Genomic DNA, 18,217 nt, shown 5'->3' on the forward strand with positions numbered 1-18,217 from the left:
TACACGGTGAAACGTGATACAGGTCATGTTATTCTAAACTATGATGATACAGGGGCGAGGGTTATAATCCCTAATGCCATGCTGCCCATCCAGGATACATCTTGGCCTGATGACGAGTCAACCCGTGATGAGCTGACAAAGTGCGACAACTCACCAAGTTCGCGCTGTCCATTGCTTCCTGTATGAGCATCTGCACGAGATTGCTCGTCGAAATTTCCCGTTTGTCGTCTCCTCCTCGTGTGATTCCTCCATAAGTCCGCTCCTTCACATTCGTCGCGGAATACAGCCCTTTCAATTTTTCTTCTATAGGCTTCAGCGCAGACTTGGCCCATCCTCGCAAATCTGGGGGGGCCTTGACGGCAGCATTCACTTTGTCCTTTTCCTGGGCTTGGCGGCGTTGCTTGAAAGATAAAAGTTTGACTCATCAGCAAAAGACATGCGGATGGCATTGACGTACCATCTTTCTCCTGTCGTCCTCCCATTCGACCAGCGGATCATGAATGAATGCATCAAGAACACTCATAAGGGGGTCTTTGTTATCACGGAGAAGTTGCATCGTTATTTCGCAGGCGACACGGAAGACTCCTTCGATGCCGGTTACCCCAAGGCCATCAACAAGGTTCTGAGTGAGTCTGAAAGGAACTCGTTCGGGTGTTTCAAGTGTTTTGCCCTAAGTGCGTCAGTGAGCAAAAGTGAGAGGAGGTTTGGACCAAGTACCTTCTCAAAGAGACAGCTGAAGTCGACGTGGACTACATCTCCTGTGATTGTGTCCAGAAGAATATTTTCGCAGTGCCTATCTCCCAACCTTTCAAAAATCGGTTGGGTGTTGACTATAAACTTTAAGGTGGCTAGTGGCTTACCCTAAGATGAATCCGACCATTGACATCACTGCCAGCGTACGCCCATAATTAAGTCGACTAGCCAGCCATACGGACGGCTCCGGGAATGTCTCCACAAACCATTCGTGAAAGACCGGGGGAAACCTGCACTGCGTAAGTCACAAAGCAGCATTGATACAACCACTTACTGAGGAAGAAGTTTGGTCACAAAAAGCTCAGCGGCATCTTTATCACTGCCTTCTTTGATGCGCTTTGTAACATCAATCAGCTCCTTGGACTGCTTTTGTCAATATGCGCACGCTGGGAAAGTGGGGAAAGGAAAAGCTACCCAGGGTGGAATATTTCTTGTCTCGTAGGATTTCAACAGTACAGGTCGCACAGGTACAGTGTTCGGCACCCATTGAATGACGCCACAATCCTCATTCAATGCCACCACGCCATACGTCCGAATGCCTGAAGAAAAATGGTCAGCCCAATCCCACTTCAGTCCGTTCAAACGTACGGAGTTGCCTCCTCCGAGATTCCGAATTTGTCTTCAGGAGTTTGTTAATGATCCCGTTGAAATCCATAAGACGCGCATCCTTCCGCAGATCGTCCTTCGGTTTGCCTAGGAACATGTATCTAATACCATCAGAACCGTCAACAGTAATTTTTCGTGGCTTTGCCAGGGACTGCATGATTTCGATCTCGTTGTGAAATTCTGCATGGAGCTGGTCAAGATCGTTGCTTTCAGTTCTACAAAAAAAAATTACCTGCAAATGTGGGCGACGAAGGGTCAAAGATATTGTGTCGTTTATCGCGGTGATTCATAGACGAGACAGGCGGGAGGTTGACCGTCAATGACGATTGCAAAGGAATGAGGATATTACAGTCTTTCATCCCAAGCAGCTTTGGAAAGTCTTGACGCATACTGAGTTTGCGGTCACTAGGGCAATTACAAAGCCGAAGGAGCTCGTCGATCATGCCGTGAAGACTCGTGATGAGACCCGGAAGGTTAGAGTCTGTGCGTGCTGGGTTGTTCTATAGCATTGTTTTGTCGGATACTTCAATAACAGTGGATATAACTCACTTTCAGCTGATCCAAGATTCCTCTTCCGCGCTGCTTGCGAGTGGATTTTGTCGAGTTGATCACAGATGCGAAGAACCAAAGCGCTTGTTTGGGGTATTCTCGAATGACAGATGAAATGAGTTTCGATAAGACCGAGTACACAACACGATTCGGATGCCCAATGCGAGACACGATTTGAGGAAACGCAGTAAACCACTGAACGCAAGAATCAGCGGAGAATTTCACCGGCTCATGAAACCTCCAACCTTGTATACTGGGATACCATCGATGGAGCCGGCGACAACGTCGTTGACCTGTACAAACAGTGGATGTTCTGCTGGTGCCTTGCGCTCGCCCATATCTAGCCATAAGGTGAGCAAGCGAGGAATAGTCTGGTATACAAATTTATTTCCGTAAGCAGCGGCTTCTGTGAAACATTTGATGGTCTGAAAGTTCATTCTGATTCCACTGCGAACATTTATCAGCAAGATATTCAGGCGGCACGCGAAGAACCCTAGAAACTTACCGGCTTGGCTTGTCTTCTGCTGATAAATTCCTATAACACTGGTCCTGAAAGTGGCCAAGGTGGTAAAAGGCACTCTCCCATTCTGGAGCTGACTGTGCGGCGTTCTGAAACTGCTTGAACACGTAGGAAGCTTCGTATCGATCGGACTCGTTCATCCAACGTGCAAGAAGGATTTGCGCCTGATTGCGGGGTTGTGAGCTACATCCATTCAATAAATATGTCCCCACCTTTGCCTTCATCCGCTTAGACAATTCATCTCTTGTCAAGTCGACTGTATCGTTGTCTACGAAACCAAAGATGCGCATGGAGTTTTCAAGTTCTTGTAGCGCCCGGAGGGGTTCTCCCCGTGCTCTCACAAGCTTCGCGCTTTCAATGAAACTAAATCGAGCATTGGTGTGCTGTGCTTGGAGCATAGCGCTATACGCAGTCTGCCACTGTCCAACTTTCCGAGCAATTTTTGCACTCGCTAACCATGATTGACCAATTTGACTCGTGATTGATGGCCGAGAGACCGGGCTATCCACGGGCGACGCAGGATGAATGACAAGTGGAATTGTATAACGAAGCCATACCTGAGTGAAAATGCTGTTCGCCGCATACTAAGCAGGGATTCGTGTATGCGGAAGGTAGGTAATGCACGGTCCAAACGTGCGCTAAGAATCTGGCCGAGAGTCATAATGGCGGATCTACGGCCTTGTGAGCTTGGTGGCAGATTAGAGATAGCCTCGTGGATCAATTCGAGTTCGTGAATCATGTGCAAATCGACTAGAGCGTCATATGCACGACGATACCCTCTTGCCCCAGAGGCAGCAATGGGAGCACCAAGCACAAGGCGTGCTCTAGTAAGACTTTCGTCAATCGGCGAAGGGTCACCAGACCGCATAGCAAGAAGAACTCGAGCTTTAACCACGGACGGCGATTCATGCTCTTTATTCGCTGCGATCCTGTGCACGTCGTCCCATGCTCCTATCATCCACGCGCTTTCAACCTGGAAGTCTGCCAAAACCGACTCCCACCCTGGGTTTCTAACGAGGACGCCCTGGACATGTGTGCGGAGCGTGTCTAACAAACGGTTTAGCCTGCAGAAAAGAAGGCAAAGACAGTTTCTACCATAATGTCCAAGGTTGCGCAAACATCGAAGGAGTCCAAGATGGAAGTCTAAATTGTCAGGTTGTTGCTGAAGACGGACTTCCCAACAACTCTGAGCAGCAGTCCAGCGACCAGTACTTTCGTGTTGACGAATTTGATGTTCCAACGAAGGGGACAAGATCAATGTTGAAATACCCTCCATTCCATCAGGCTCGTCAAGCTGTGCGTAGATCTCGTGAAGACGTTCGTAATAGGGCGTGAAATCTGTTCCAGGTGGAGGAGGTTGTCGTTCTCTCATTGAGACTATCTGCCTCTCAAAGTTCATAAGTGAGCGAGCGTAAGCTCGACACTGTAGCGCAGCTTTGGCCATGAGTTCGTGGTCGATGCTGGAGAGCACCGAATCGACCCGGATAAGCTGCTGCTGACGTCTCACAAATTCAAGATTTTCTCGTGATCTTTTGCCCTCAGATTTCTTCGCGGTATCCTGTCGCAGGATTCGCACATATCCGCTGAGATGGTCCAACAGCATGAAAACGGCCTGAGGTAGACACTCAGCGACAACGGTAAAACGATCGGGTTTGAAAAGTTACCTGAGCACTGAGAAACTTCTTGTCTGGAGTGGACGGACTATCAGAAGCAACCTGATCTTTCAAAACAGCCGACAACTCCTGGAGGATGCCATTGGTATCTTCGTCATTCTCAGATGCAAGGATGTTCAATATGAGGTGAGGCAGTATGTGGTGAGCGACGCCAACATCCTTGTTGCGTACTGCAGATCGAAAGACCCCAAAGATGGCTTGCGCAGTGTCCCCGGACGCTTTCGTTATCAAATGAGCTGTCCATAACTGGACCCATTCTCGATAGGTCTTCTGATGAGAGTAAATGGGTGAAGGAAGCTGTGGCAATTCCTTGTGCGGAGCAGCGAAACGGGCGCCCAAGAGTGGAGTGACGGTTTCGAGCACATGTTTCGGAAAAGAATCCCAGCTTTTGCGAACGTACGCCGAGACGGATGACGTACCCCCTGATGACACTAGGGCAGGCGTGAACTTGCAGAATCGCAGGAGTTCCTGTATCGTGAAGGCGAGATGTCCTTGGTACTTTATGTCGCTAGTGGACCGGAACGCGCCCACGAGAACGTCCTGTATGAGGTGTCGAGCAAACGAGACTGCTTCTTTATTATCTTCAAAGTTGCTCCGCACGATCATTCTTGTTTCTTTCGAACCAAGGTCACAACGATCTGGATCAACTGCTCCCAGAATTCCCATGCACTCAAACGCCAGTTGTCGAAGAGTGTCGGAGCCCTCCCCATCACGAGAGACAATCTGAAACAGGGTCAATTGTATCTTGCCAATTAAGAGATCAAAGGTGTCGCCCGTTGCAAGGCTTTGTATAAGTGAGGCATGATTGTTCCTCATAAAATGTTGAAGTTCGCCAAGAGCCACTTGAGCTACCGTGATATTGTTACTCGAGCACCGAATGAGAATCTTCTGGAGTTGCAAGCGTGGATCCCAGATGCGAACACTCTGAAGTTGTGCATGTACCTCAGAAAGTTCTGGGATGTAACCGAGGTCCACGACCTCGTCTAAAATTTCCTTTGCATCATTTCCGACGGTGCTTCCAACATCGAAGACGATATGACGCAGACATTTCTTGGCAGAATCACGAGCGGAAGGGGATAAAGCAGACCATGCGGAGACAATGGCTGCACTTGTAGTGCCAATATACGGAACGACGTCCTTGACCTTCAGTGTAGACAGAAATGTGTACCACGTAGTCAGGGTGACTTCAGCAAGTTCGGGGACCAGAAACATAGTTTGCAGAGTGGCCATGATCTGAGAAAAATCAATAAAGTCACGAAAACATGACAGATTCACGTGCCTGAGGGGAAATCCCATTTACAAGAGCACCAATTTGGATGATCAGCTCCTCTAGACCGCGGAGAATCTGTTTCTTTGCTGAAACCGATTTCTTGCCGTGAACATCTTGCAGCATATCATTCAAGTTGGATACAACGCCAAGCATGTATGTCTTTAGGAACGGAGACAGGTCGATGTCGGCTAAAATTCGTTCGGGAGTTTCGCCCGTTATTGACCGCTCGACTTTTCGCAAAGCATCCACTGCCTGATCACGTGTTCAGGTGTCACGAACCATCGAAGGAGATGTAAAGCTATACCAAAGCGGCTCGTTCTTCATTCTCATCTCCTAGGACCACAACCAGATTTGCGAGCAATGGCACCACACAGCTCTTGACGATGCTTTGGATGTCGATGTCGTCTACCGCAGCAGCATCAGAAAGTATGTTCGTGATGAACTGCAAAGATCCATTCGTTTGCGCTTCGTGTTGTTGATATACATGAGCGAGGATCTCGTGAGAATGATTGAGGAACAGCGACGGAGTCGTTTTTCCCAGTTCCTTTGAAATGTCCTCTAAGACCTTCCCTTCGCAGTTAACAAAGAGATAAGGAAGGGTCTTGGATAGCGTGACGGAGATAAAATCAGTCGGATGCACAGATAGAAATCGACATGTCTCGAATATCAGCGCTGGGTTGGTGCATTTCCGGGAGACGACGAATGATGCGACCTGAGAGATGTATGGTGAGACAAGGACGTAGGGGGATTTTCTTTGTTTTTTCGCTATCTCCAAAAGCTGTGGGGGTGTATCAGAATCTGATGTAGATGTTATACATTGACATACTTGTGTGTACGCCAAGCCTTTCAAGAAATGATTATCTTGGCCCAGTTGGGATATCAAACAGTGGACGACCAATCCAAGAAGCTCAAATTGAGCGTTACTGCCGCAGGGGAAAGTAACAATGGTATTGGCGATTTCAGGGACGTGTGGACAAGCTTACCATCCAATGGAACCAATAGCAATCAGGAGTGTTTCTTTTACCGCATCCTTCACGCTGGAATCAAGTAAGCCGTTGATGGTCATGAAGATCTTTTCGTTGTGTTTGCATCCCATGCCAACTACATTGGCGTGGAGATGGACCAAATCCACAAGTGCGCGACTATACATGGTGGTGCAATATGAGTAAGGTCACCTCCAAGTGCAAGACGTCGTACCCAGCATCGATTTTGACAGAACGATCCTTGTCAATGAACCCACGTTTCAAGAGATCAAACACGGGTGACGGCTCATGAGACTGAATATCCGCGGAGTGTTCTCTGATGATGGTTCGGAGAGCTCTGAACGCTTGTCGCCGTACATGCACGTCGACTTCAGTTGATGGGCCCTCTAAAATTCTGTGCAGTGGCAACAGAAGAGCGGCAGCAACGCGAAGCGGAGGAGACTGCTGCCGAGAGAACAGCTTGAGGTGTGAGGCAAGGGAGGCAATATTTTCAGCCAGGGCTGAACGCGCAGCAGACGAAGAATCATGCAGTCCCCTGCGGTAGCGTTCAGAGAAAATTTATCACAACGAGCAATGCAAACTCACCGAGCCCACCTGGATCTGAGCTGGTCCAACACCCGTCGCACGTAGGGTGCAGTATCTTCGTGCCCAATACCATTCCGCTGCAGCTCGTCAGGCATAATGAGCGGACTCACGAGACTCTGTAATGTCACACGCCAGTGCGAAGTGTCTATGCCGTCTGCATCGTGGCTTAGTTGACTATCAATGGGGTTACTAGCAATGATAAGCAGCGGTTCCAAATCAGGGTAAGATGGATTTCCTTGAAGGAATGACTGCACTGCCTGCGAACTCGCTGCATCTAAACGACTCGCGCACCCACGTATATACACGACCGCAAGAGCCTGTACTGTCTCAGCTTGAGAGGCTTAAAAATTACAACAACTCACCCGAAGCTCATTCCCAGATGACTCCCAGGTTTCAGAGCGCAAGAGTTCCAGAGCAGGACTCACATAGTCGACTGGCAGATTTGCGTTGGAAGTAAGGATGTCTCGTAACTTGCGATCGAGTGTTCGTTGTTCAGGATTTGGACCACACTGGAGTCTGTGTATTAAAAGACGGCAAGGCAGTTTCGAGAGCCCCCCGATGAGAGATAGGTCACTACGCATAAGAGTGTGAGCAGCGGCTACCACTCGCAGGAGGCACCGGGATCTTGTTTCAGGCGATGTAGGACATTCAGAACAGAAATCGTATACACGGCGAGTCAATTCAGATGTATGACGGAGCATAGCAGCCGTGACGAAGGAAGAAAGCGTTGCGCTTGAACACAGTTTGCCGAATAAATCGACGATGATGCTGGCCAAGACAGATAAGTGTGAAGGGGACGGGAGCCTAATCACATTTAGAGTGTCTCTGGGACACTAAAAGACGCTTAAGCATGAAAATCATTCGATAGGCAATGACAATACCGGAATGGAACAATCCCCATTCGTGATCCTCAAAAACGGTGGGGTAGAGAACCAGTGCACGTCTCGAGGATACGGTTCGTATTGAGCAGAAATAATTGCTACAGATTATCGGTAGCAGTTTCGCGACGAGGGAATTTGACTCACCGGAGCACAAGTCTATCGCTTCATGCAATATTTCCTGCAGGACTCCCCATTGTGCATTACCAGGATCTCCTCCTGGAGCACTCGAAAATGACAAAATTTGCAAGAACTCAACGAGAGTCTCGCAAGCCTTGGAATAGAGGGTGTTAGGTGCACAGCCTGAATCACCCTCGCTGGTGACTTCCAACCATGATTCTGTCGATGTACAAAGACCCAAAAGGTGCACGAAGATCTTTTTGGACAGACGTTCCTCATCAACATAGAACGAGTCAACCTCAGCCCTTTTGCTGACACATGAAAAGACATCGAGCGTGTCGTCCGTAAGCTGGATGCGTTCGTTGGTGGTGCCTCGGATTGTTGACTTGAAGTATGGAAAACAACCAAAGACATTATCCAGTAAGCCAGCAAGTAGGTTCAGCCAATGTGGTTTTTCCAGTACTGAGGGGGCATTGTCATCATTTGTGTTTTTCAAATATTGGAGAAAGTCCCGAAGATCTTTGGGCGATGCACTGTTCGTTCCATTGGGAGTTTGAAAAGTTGTCGGAGGAACAGGAGGAGCGCTCGAAGGCGGCGCGCTCATGGTTGAACGCTGATGTGGGAGTCGAGCAAGCTACAGGCTTGGGGAGAAATATAGCACATTTACTAGTAAGATGAACTACTAACATTCACTGCGTCACGGACCGTGACGGTGCAGACACGTCTCAGGTAGAGCGTGCCACTACTGACAATAGTATTCACTAGGCTAAACCTGGACCTGTCGAGTCCTGGAATACAGCATATTCACCTTTATTAGTTACATGTATATAATTTACTTGCGTCCAGATCGACGCTTTTCTTTCGCTTTTTCTCTATCCATGGCCTTTTGTTCAGCTCTTTCACCCTCCAATGATGTAAACGCCTTATTCATGCGCTCCTTGTAAGCGCGATCCTTTTCAGCCTGTTGCTTGTGCTCTACAGCTGCCAAGAACTTCGCATCCTTCCTGAGCTCGCGAATGGCTCCCTTCTTCTCCTGTTTGAGCTGATAGCGAAGCTTTGAGGCTTCGTTACGTTCGTGATCTGGATCCTGCCGCCGTAAGTAGGAGGAGGAACTCGTCTCAAACTTGGGTATATATGTTGGGATCGGAATTGGTTTGTGGGCCTGAAGTAGAAGAGGTCTACGAGCTTGACGAGAAAACTTCAATAACCTGGTGAGCTTATCTTGCAAAGAGGATATTCGCGTCTAAAATTATGGTTAGTATGCCTTTCGGACGAATGTGACATCGACTCACTCGAACGCCCTCCGAAAGTTGTGTGATATCAAGTTTCGTCAGAATATCTAGAACAGGCTGATAGAGTTCAATAAATCCGTCAAGGCTCTTGTACATTTCTGAAAACCGTTCCAGAAGGCGAAAAGCGAGACCTAGCAAATCAATTTTATCCTGCTCTCTATACTCGCTGCAAGTCATGAGACGATGCAGACTTGGTATACGGAAGTCAAGATGCTTGGACTTCTTCATGTCGATCGCGAGGGGTGCGCAGAGATCTGACCGGAAGTCGGGGGAAGGAAACGAACCGGGTATCGATGCGAAATTTTTGAGAGAGCTCGGTGCCAGGTGCAAGACTGCGTTGATAGAAAAATTAACCGCTTCTGGGATCAGGCGTTTGGACAATTCCTCGTACTGAAGGCAGATGGAAGATAAGAAGAGCCCGCTCGTCACGTCCATCAGTGACCGTACACGACACAGTCCCAAGTAAGCACCCATGAGAAGCCGTGCAGGTGAAATGACGGGATGGCTCATATCGCTGCTAGACCATATTGCTCCGATGGCGCGAAGAAGGGACAACTCAGCTGGTCCGGGCCATGTTCTTGCACCAAGTTCTAGGGCTCCTCGAGATAACCCCCGTTCCAGATTTTTGTGCATCAGCGAGAGTTTTTCCACGAAAAATCCAGCAGATTCGAACGGGTACGAACGACAAAGTGCAAAGAGGTGGGGAAGAATAGAGTTCAGGAGCGTGAATCGTGGGGTAGGAGGTGATGTGATATAGAGTATATGGTCGACAAGGACTGATGTCAAGTTCTATGAGTGATGTCAGCTGAGTTCTTCACGGTCAAAGGAAGACGTCACCTGAAGCTTCACTTTATTTTCTGGGGAAAGGCTTGGGTGATGCAACGTGCGTATGCGCTGAACTACGGTAGGCACGTCCGTGTCATCTATTTCTCCAATAATCTTCAGGAACTCCTCGTGCGACTCGGGGCAAGGGAAAGTGAAGGGCAATTCCTTTCGAACACCAGGCGGCTTGAGTTTTTCTGACCTCTGGCTGGTGGTGATCTCGTCGATCTCGCCTCCAGAGGCACTGCTTGTCTGACTGCCAAAGTTTGTTTCACTTCCCTCCTCCGCATCACTATCCTCATCTTCGTCGCCAGTATCGCCGTTGTCATCCGCACCTCCGTCGTCGTCTTCGCTTTGATCAATCGCCTGGTCGTTTATGTCAACCTCACCCAATCCTGACCCAATACCTCCCCACGATTCGTCCACTGCAAAATCGTCCTCAAGGTCGTCGCCCCCACGCTCCCTCTTTCGTTTGCCGTGACTCTTTCCGCCCTCGTCGCTGTCTTCACCATCGTCCCCAAGCATTCTGCGCCTTCGCTGCTTTTCCGCCTTCTCTAAAGCCTCTTTCTCCTCAAGCGCAAGCTCCTCTTCAGTTTTTGTTCGGTCTTTTGGCTTTGCGCGTTGATCAAATGCGAGTTCGCGAACTTGTCTGTCGTAGTCCAGTTGCTCGTCTATGTCTACGGAGGACTTGGAAAGCTGATGAGAAACTACGTTGTTGTCGGTTGGCTGTGCGTCAGGCGCGAAGAGCAGACTTCTTAAGGAATCGAAGTCTTGATCGAGTTGATACCGCATACTCTCCTCTTGCTCTTTTTCCAGTTGACGGCGGGCCTGAACCAAAATCAGAGGATTCCGGTAAAAATGCTAATATGTTACCTTATGCTCTTTACTTTTCGCGATGAGTTCCGCCATAACTTCCGCCTTTGATTTCTTCCGGTCGGGCTGGAGAAGTGTGAGCGTGATGTTTCTCGTGCTATGAGATACACGCACATTGTGATCATCATCTTCCTCATCCTCATCGCCAAAGCCGCCAAAGTGTGCCCTCCCCACAATGTCGCGATCAATTTGACCTTGAACGAGTTAAACAAAGAACGTCGAATAATAGCACAGGCATGTTCACCTGGATCTTCGTCATCGTCTTCATCCATAGGCAAACCAACGTTGTCAAAATCATCTAGCTTCGAGAGGCTTTGGCCATAGTGAGTAAGCTCTTCTTCGCCCTCGAGATTGAATACGTTTCCTTTCGAAGCTCGCTGCCTTTCTTTCGTGAAACGCTCGAGCATACGTTCCTCCAGCGACATAGAAGGGTCATTTTCACCGAAACGCCTATCGACGACTCCACCGACGCGGCCTCTCTCCTGGAACTCTTTCAATAGAGTCTTCTCGCGCTATTATGGGCAATGTGAGGTAACTGTCAATAGTTCTCGAGTGTAAGATATGCGCACCTGTTGAATACCCGCTTGCTTGCTCTGTGCGGGCTGTCCCTTGGACCCTTTGATCTTGCGTCCACCAACGTCATGTTTTAGTTTCGTAACCTTGACGTCGAAGGGATTCAGCTTTCGGTGTATCTCCTGAAGCTTGGCTGCCTTCTTGATTTTATCCTGGTCAGTAGAGCCTGAACGCTTGCGTTTTTTTCCATGCTGTGAAGGTTTGCTGATCCCCGCATGAGATAAGGCTGACTTGAGCTGAGACAGCTGCGATCCTTTCGCCATGCCTTGTGGGCAGTGATAGCTTTCAAGTGACACTAGTACTTGCACTGCTGAGTGCAGAAATTTCTGTCATGGGCCATCACGTGACTACCATCAGACAATTTCAAATTCATCAGTTGCTCGACAACATGCATGCAGTCACCAACGCAGGTGGGGAGTATATAATAATCGGGTGTATATTCAAAAAAAGGGGAGTGTTTATCATTATCCATAGTTAAAAAGTAGCAGAACGGTATATTATGTTATCGGACGTATCTACCAAAATATTCAACAGGGGTTGCCCTCCATATGGCAGGAGACGTTCGCGGGCCATGCCGACCGTACCAATTATTTCTTACTCCAGCTCATACACGAGTGCTTTGTACTGTCCCGTTCTATTCGACCTGTCATACTCTCACGAACGTTGGACTGGCGGTGACTGGAAATGACCCTGCCTCTGGCAGACTGAGCTGGTGTGGCTCGAGCTAATGATGGATGCTACCTACCTGTGGTTTGTGTTTGCGTTATGAAATACAATGGGATATGCATCTTACCTTATAGTTTGCTCAATGGTTAATGAGTGATTACTAGTGGCAGGAGCATCGCAGCGCGCTCTCAGACTCGTATGTCCACTTCCAGCCGATTGTAGTCACATTACCCTCTCCCGCTGCGGCTGTCTGTCTATTTTGGTTTCAGCACTCAGTGAAATCAGAACCGGCGTCTATCGTGCCGACTAGCCATCGATGACATAGAACTGCGCATGAACCCATTACCGTATATTTTCCGTCTCCCTCTTACCCAAACTTCATCTACAGATCTGATATCCTACACTCCTTCTGGTCCTACTACTCAGCCTCATTTGCTTCATTGAGCCATCATGCCCGGTACTTTGCAAGGCCAATATATCAGACTTGAAGGTGGGCCACTCCATATGACCTTAAGATCCATTTCACACTCTACCCACAGTCATCAGCGGAAAAAATCTCAAGTTCCTTCCGAGCGCATACCTGCAGGCATTTACGTGTCCATCAAACTCGACTCAAGGAGACGCTGGAGGTCAGCTGCCCAAGTCCCATCGTCCGACAGTTCTATAGCGTGGGGTGATACCGTGACCTTGTAAATCCTTCCATGGAGACTTTCTGACGCGATTCCAGTACTCATCATACGTTTGCAGATCACCAAATGTGTTACCTAGATTATCACTGGAGATCCGGGCATCCTTTGAGCTCGGTCGAATGCTAGGGCATGGAGAACTCATTGGAAAACTTGAAACAACACGGAATAAGCTTCTCGGTCATGGAGATGAACTTTTCGGTGAGTAATCCGCTTCCCATCCATGCGCGTCGCTACCTTGTCCTAGATCTGTCATTCCCACCCATGGATGTGGATAAAGTTTGTCCTTCTCTCATGCTAAAGGCCACTTCTGTGCACGCTCGCGGAAACAATAATACTGGACAACTTGATGTAAGTGAGACTAGCCCTCGTGCTTGCAGCTTCCGCTGACAGAACACAAACTGCAGTCCGTTGTTGAATCTGAGATCACTCGGTTCACAGATGAAGGCCATGCACGTTTTCGAAAATATATGAGAGGCGAGAATACCTCTCACCTGAACGCTTCTGTAAATCATTTCCAGTGGGTTTTGGACGAGTGTCCGGTCGGCCATCCCGACCGCGCTGCCGCTCTTACAAATATCGCGTGGGCCTGCCTTCAAGGCTGTATTCGAAAGGATCTTCAAGATTTTGACTCCACTATCTCTCTATTCCGCGACGCCCTTGCATTACATCCGCAGGGCCACCCCAATCATCCCTTATCACTTTATCATCTCACCGAAGCGCTGAAATGGCGCTACAACAATCAACCTATCCCCACCGAAATTTTTGAATCAACCCGACTCTACCATGAGCTATGCACTTATCTTTGTAGCATTACGGCAGGGGACAATATCGTCGATTATGTGATTGGGGCATGCAACGATCTTCCAACGGACGCATCCGATCAAGGCATCCAGCTTCGACGAATTGTGCTCGAGCTCTGTCCTCTAGGCCACCGACACCGTCTCAGAGCACTCGACGAGCTTTCACGAGCCCTCAGAGCACGTTTTTCACAACACGGCAGTATTGATGATTTAGATGAGAGCATACAACTTCATCGTGATGCTGTGTCTATGCTCCCCGAGGGACATTGTTCTCGTGATATCTACTTGAATGAGTTGGCTTTTTCTATCACACAGCGCGTCAATCACCAAGGCAAATTGCATGACCTCGACGAGGCCATCTCCTTGCACGAAGAAGCATTGCGCCTGCGCCCTGTTGGTCATGTATCTCGTGATTCATCATTGGACAACCTAGGGGGCGCCCTGCGCACCCGTTTCGAAAAACTTGGTGACATCAATGACCTCAACAGAGCTATCAGCCTCTATCGCGAGGCACTGACACTGTGCCCGCCTGGGCATCCAACTCGTGATATCACGCTTGGCAACCTTGCCCTCGGGCTCGACACCAGATACGACAAACTGTGTACCAGCGAGGATCTAAACGAGGCCATTGATTCGTATCGCGAATCACTTCGGTTAAAGCGCCATGATCATTCTGAGCGCCATGTAACTCTTCTCAATTTGAGCTCGGCACTCTCCTCTCGTTTCACAGAAACACAGAAGAATGAAGATGTCGAGGAGGCCATTGATCTCTGCCAAGAATCATTGGCAGTTTTGCCTTCACTGCATCCGGATAGATGTTTCAGCTACATGCGACTGCAGGAGGCCTTTCTGTCTCGCTACGAGATGCAACACAACCCAGCTGATTTGTCACTTGCAGTAGATAACTTCAGACTGGCATCAAAACACCCTACTCAAGGATTTCCAGAATGCATCATGGAGGCTATTGACTGGGTCCGTCAAGCAGAACTCTATCAACACAAATCTGCCCTTGAAGCATACCAAATGTGTTTGAATCTTTTCGACAACCATGTCGTGACGCGGTCCTCGATCGTCTCACGGTGCGATGCCGCAACTGCGTTTGATGGTGCTCAGTTGCTGCCAGTAGATGCGGCGTCATGCGCGATTCGTCGAAATGATCTGCAACGAGCAGTTGAACTCGTGGAGCAGGGCCGTGGTCAGCAATGGTCGCTGGCCGCTAGACTCAGGACTCCATTGGAAGACCTCGAGTCCGCAAGTCTGCCACTAGCTCACAAACTCTTAGAGCTGAGCAAGCGCCTGTCCGATGTTCAGGGTTCTGTAGGCAGCACAGACCGAGCTGCTGCTGACAGGGCAGCAATAGAATACAGGGGACTTATGAAGGAATGGGAAGTTGCAGTAGCTGAAATCCGTAATCTTCACGGTTTCTCGCGATTCTTGCTCCCACCGTCGTATGAAGAACTACAAGCGGCAGCGTGCCATGGCCCGGTCATCATCCTTATTGCAAGTCAATACTCGTGCGACGCCCTTATTGTTCCGACGTCAGGACAGCCCCATCATGTTCCCTTCCCGTCTCTCACTCTTGCGCATCTCGAGATGCTCAAGAACAATTTTACCAGGGAGATACAGCAGGCGGGCCTTATGGGCCCAACAGAGTCGAGGAAGGATTTTCGAGTACTATTGCGCAAAGTATGGAAGGCGATCATGCTACCCATTGTCAATGTTCTGCAGCATGACCTCAAATTGCGACGCCGGTCTCAGATATGGCTGTGTCCGACGGCAGCCTTCACGTCTATTCCTCTTCACGCCGCTAACCCCTTTCGGACGAAGGCAGATTGCTCCGGGAAGGAGCCGTGTCTGGAGGATTTCTATATCTGCTCTTACACGCCAACACTGTCAGCCTTGATCAGATCTCGACAGATGATGAAGACCCGCGGGATGATTCCGTCCTTCGTGGCGATCGGGCAAAGTCAGCCAGGTGCTGGGCAAGGCACAGTGCTCGCCGCTGTCGACAGCGAGCTCGAGCTCGTCCATAAACTCATTCCCCCCAACGCCAAGTTCACCAATCTTTCTGGCGACGACGCTACACAGGCAGGTGTACTCGAAGCTTTGCAAAGCAATGCCTGGGTGCACCTCGCTTGTCATGGCAAGCAGGACCGCGAGCAGCCTTATCATTCACGCTTCGCCATGAGAGATAAACCTCTCACGCTGCTTGATATCATGGAGAATGATGCTCCGCAAGCCGAATTCGCATTCTTATCAGCATGTCATACTGCCGTCGGCGATGAGCAGACGCCCGACGAGGTAATCCACCTCGCTGCTGGTCTGCAGTTTTCCGGGTTCAAGAGTGTCATTGGCACTCTTTGGGCTGTCGATGACGATGTCGCAAAGCATGTCGTCGAAGCATTCTATGAGGAGATGTTCAAGGGTTCGAAGGAGGGTGACCATGTCATGGACTGCACGAAGGCGGCCTCAGCACTCAACCATGCTACGCGCACTGTGTCAAAGAAGGAGGTGCCGCTTGAGCAGAGAATCGTTTTCATTCACATTGGTGTGTAGTTCCATGTCGTATTGATTTCATCTGGTGCGGATTTGTTGTTCTTCGATTCTCTTTCATCTATGTTGTACTTCAACTCGCTTCATTCGACGTCCAAGGACCCTTGTGCATTATCCTCTTACACGACCTTTGACCATCCTAGTATCTATATATGCAACTCTACCTGACATCCTTGCTAGCATCTGGCCTGTACAACCACGCGCGCAGAGCTGATAGACTGTTCATGTGCTAACGTTCTCTTGCAGACCAGTGCGCCTCACAATCCACCCCTCGCCGATTTACTCAACGTGCGCGATTCCTACCTCATTTCCACCCTACCAATGCCATCATTTCAGTCTGAACGTCATGCTGTGCGCCGTAACCCAACAACATTGCCAGTCAGATATCCCATCCCCCGCCTACCAAGGCCTCTGCCTACAGTAAATCCACAGCAACCGGCTGTCCTTCACTACCTATGCAAACTCCGTCTCTCCTCCTGCAAGGACGCAGCTAGTCATGATAAGCCTCGTGGTCCCCTGAATGTATGACTCTTACTTGTTTACTTCGAAATTGACGTGACGTATCTTCCCGTAGTCCCCTGTCACATCGCCCTTACCTCCAAATTACTCCTCGACGCAGTCCGCAACTCAGGGGCGTTCACGCATAGATCCCCACGTAGGCTTCCGTAACCACCACGATTTTTCGACATTTTGTCTCGACACACGCCATTACCGCCCACCACCCCATCCTCTGACACTGCTCCCATCACCTTCAAAGCCCGCCTATAAACCTGGCAGCCTGTTCGCGCAGGTCATACATCGCCACGTAATGTTGATGTTCCTCTCGCGCAGGGTAAAGAGATCTTTTTTCTCGCACTCCATTTTTCACGCATCGATTTGTAGCGCAACGCTGCAGCGGGAGCTCCCAGAATTAATGATGGCTTGATACGTGATGAAGACTATGTTCCTTCTACTCCTCCTTCACCGAATACAGATTCACAACAACCATCCGCAGTAGCGCAGATTACCGCCGAAGAGCATGGAAGCGGCCGGTTATGTGGCTGCTTCTAAACGGTTTTGGCGGGATTTCAGTTCTGAGCGTTGTCCTATCGACATTGACTTCTTGCGAGTTTGATATTCATGGTCATAGAGTCAGGGGAGTTTAATGTGTCAATAGGACATCCTTATATCCGTGGGCTTACAAAATGTACGGTTTCATAAGGTAACTGTGGAAATATTCATAATATTCGTGCTTATGCTTGGAAAGAAGTTGTAGCAGCGCAATGACGATGCATTTGCCAAAGACGCGGATGCCCGTAGGACCTCGTTTCACTATCAGAAGACTACATGCGATGCCCGAGTTGGCGCTCGGTGGTCTACAACAACTACTCCAGACCGTGGGTTGTGGCGCCCCACCATGGGAATGCTATGGCAGTGAGCCGGAGAAGGAGAGCTGGTTGAGCAGGTATGCTAGACACTGCATGCGGCGCCCGAGTTGGCGCTCGGTGGTTTATAGCAAGTACTGCAGGCTGTGGGTTGCGGTGCTCCAACCCAGGAATGGCATAACGGTCCGGAAAGGAGAGGCTGGTGCAAGAAGGAAGGGGCAAAGAGCACACGAGTGCCACGCACAGGAAAGAACTTGTTAAGAGGTGGCAGATACGTCCTGTGATATGCCCATCATCATCGGGCGATTGCAGTCAGCCTATCGGTAATATGAAATCCTACATCTGAATCTCCATCACGGATTAGCTGATTTTTGGTTTTAGCAGTGAAAGTGCCGCATGACTCCAATGAGTTGGGCATCTTCAAAATTAATATCAACATCAAGCCGACAGCGTACGAGAAGAACTCACCAACGGTCCTTCTCGCGTATCCGAATAACTGACGTACTTACCAAGCTCTCTGGCAGATACAACGGTCATGGCTTCCAGCTCAAGACAGCCTACAGCAGCAGTGAAGAGATCAATTCTGACGCCGGTAATGACCTTAGAGGGTCATGAATCAGTCACAATCACTGCCAACCTCCCGAATGG

General features: G+C 49.3%; 3 protein-coding genes across 3 annotated transcripts; 1 reads left to right on the forward strand and 2 right to left on the reverse strand.

Annotated features, from left to right (window-relative positions):
* Positions 1-70: 70 nt before the first annotated feature.
* On the reverse strand, positions 71-8,541 carry EDB91DRAFT_1243215 (uncharacterized protein; the record flags this gene model as incomplete). The annotated part of the gene is made up of 25 exons (XM_041322267.1): positions 71-106; positions 155-400; positions 458-670; positions 718-805; positions 861-983; positions 1,028-1,116; positions 1,168-1,292; positions 1,342-1,539; positions 1,592-1,859; positions 1,909-2,103; positions 2,154-2,355; positions 2,414-2,592; positions 2,641-2,929; positions 2,986-3,475; positions 3,524-4,040; positions 4,093-5,334; positions 5,402-5,623; positions 5,676-6,149; positions 6,198-6,294; positions 6,355-6,513; positions 6,569-6,889; positions 6,940-7,256; positions 7,302-7,772; positions 7,821-7,918; positions 7,965-8,541. 25 exons carry the CDS (start codon positions 8,539-8,541, stop codon positions 71-73), a joined length of 7,236 nt encoding a protein of 2,411 aa, XP_041182533.1.
* Positions 8,542-8,700: 159 nt separating this feature from the next.
* On the reverse strand, positions 8,701-11,791 carry EDB91DRAFT_1195298 (nucleolar protein 14). The gene is made up of 7 exons (XM_041320581.1): positions 11,494-11,791; positions 11,169-11,436; positions 11,039-11,118; positions 10,925-10,990; positions 10,067-10,879; positions 9,230-10,018; positions 8,701-9,180 (listed from the first exon to the last, which is right to left on the reverse strand). Exons 1-7 carry the CDS (start codon positions 11,758-11,760, stop codon positions 8,770-8,772), a joined length of 2,694 nt encoding a protein of 897 aa, XP_041182534.1. The 5' UTR covers positions 11,761-11,791; the 3' UTR covers positions 8,701-8,769.
* Positions 11,792-12,584: 793 nt separating this feature from the next.
* EDB91DRAFT_517246 (CHAT domain-containing protein) lies at positions 12,585-17,008 on the forward strand. Its single transcript, XM_041327553.1, has 5 exons — positions 12,585-12,653; positions 12,703-13,200; positions 13,257-16,200; positions 16,452-16,727; positions 16,780-17,008. Exons 2-4 carry the CDS (start codon positions 12,982-12,984, stop codon positions 16,544-16,546), a joined length of 3,258 nt encoding a protein of 1,085 aa, XP_041182535.1. The 5' UTR covers positions 12,585-12,653; positions 12,703-12,981; the 3' UTR covers positions 16,547-16,727; positions 16,780-17,008.
* Positions 17,009-18,217: the final 1,209 nt, after the last annotated feature.

This window comes from Suillus paluster, assembly GCF_016628075.1.
Source record: "Suillus paluster strain FC165 chromosome Unknown EDB91scaffold_4, whole genome shotgun sequence".
NCBI lineage: Eukaryota > Fungi > Basidiomycota > Agaricomycetes > Boletales > Suillaceae > Suillus > Suillus paluster.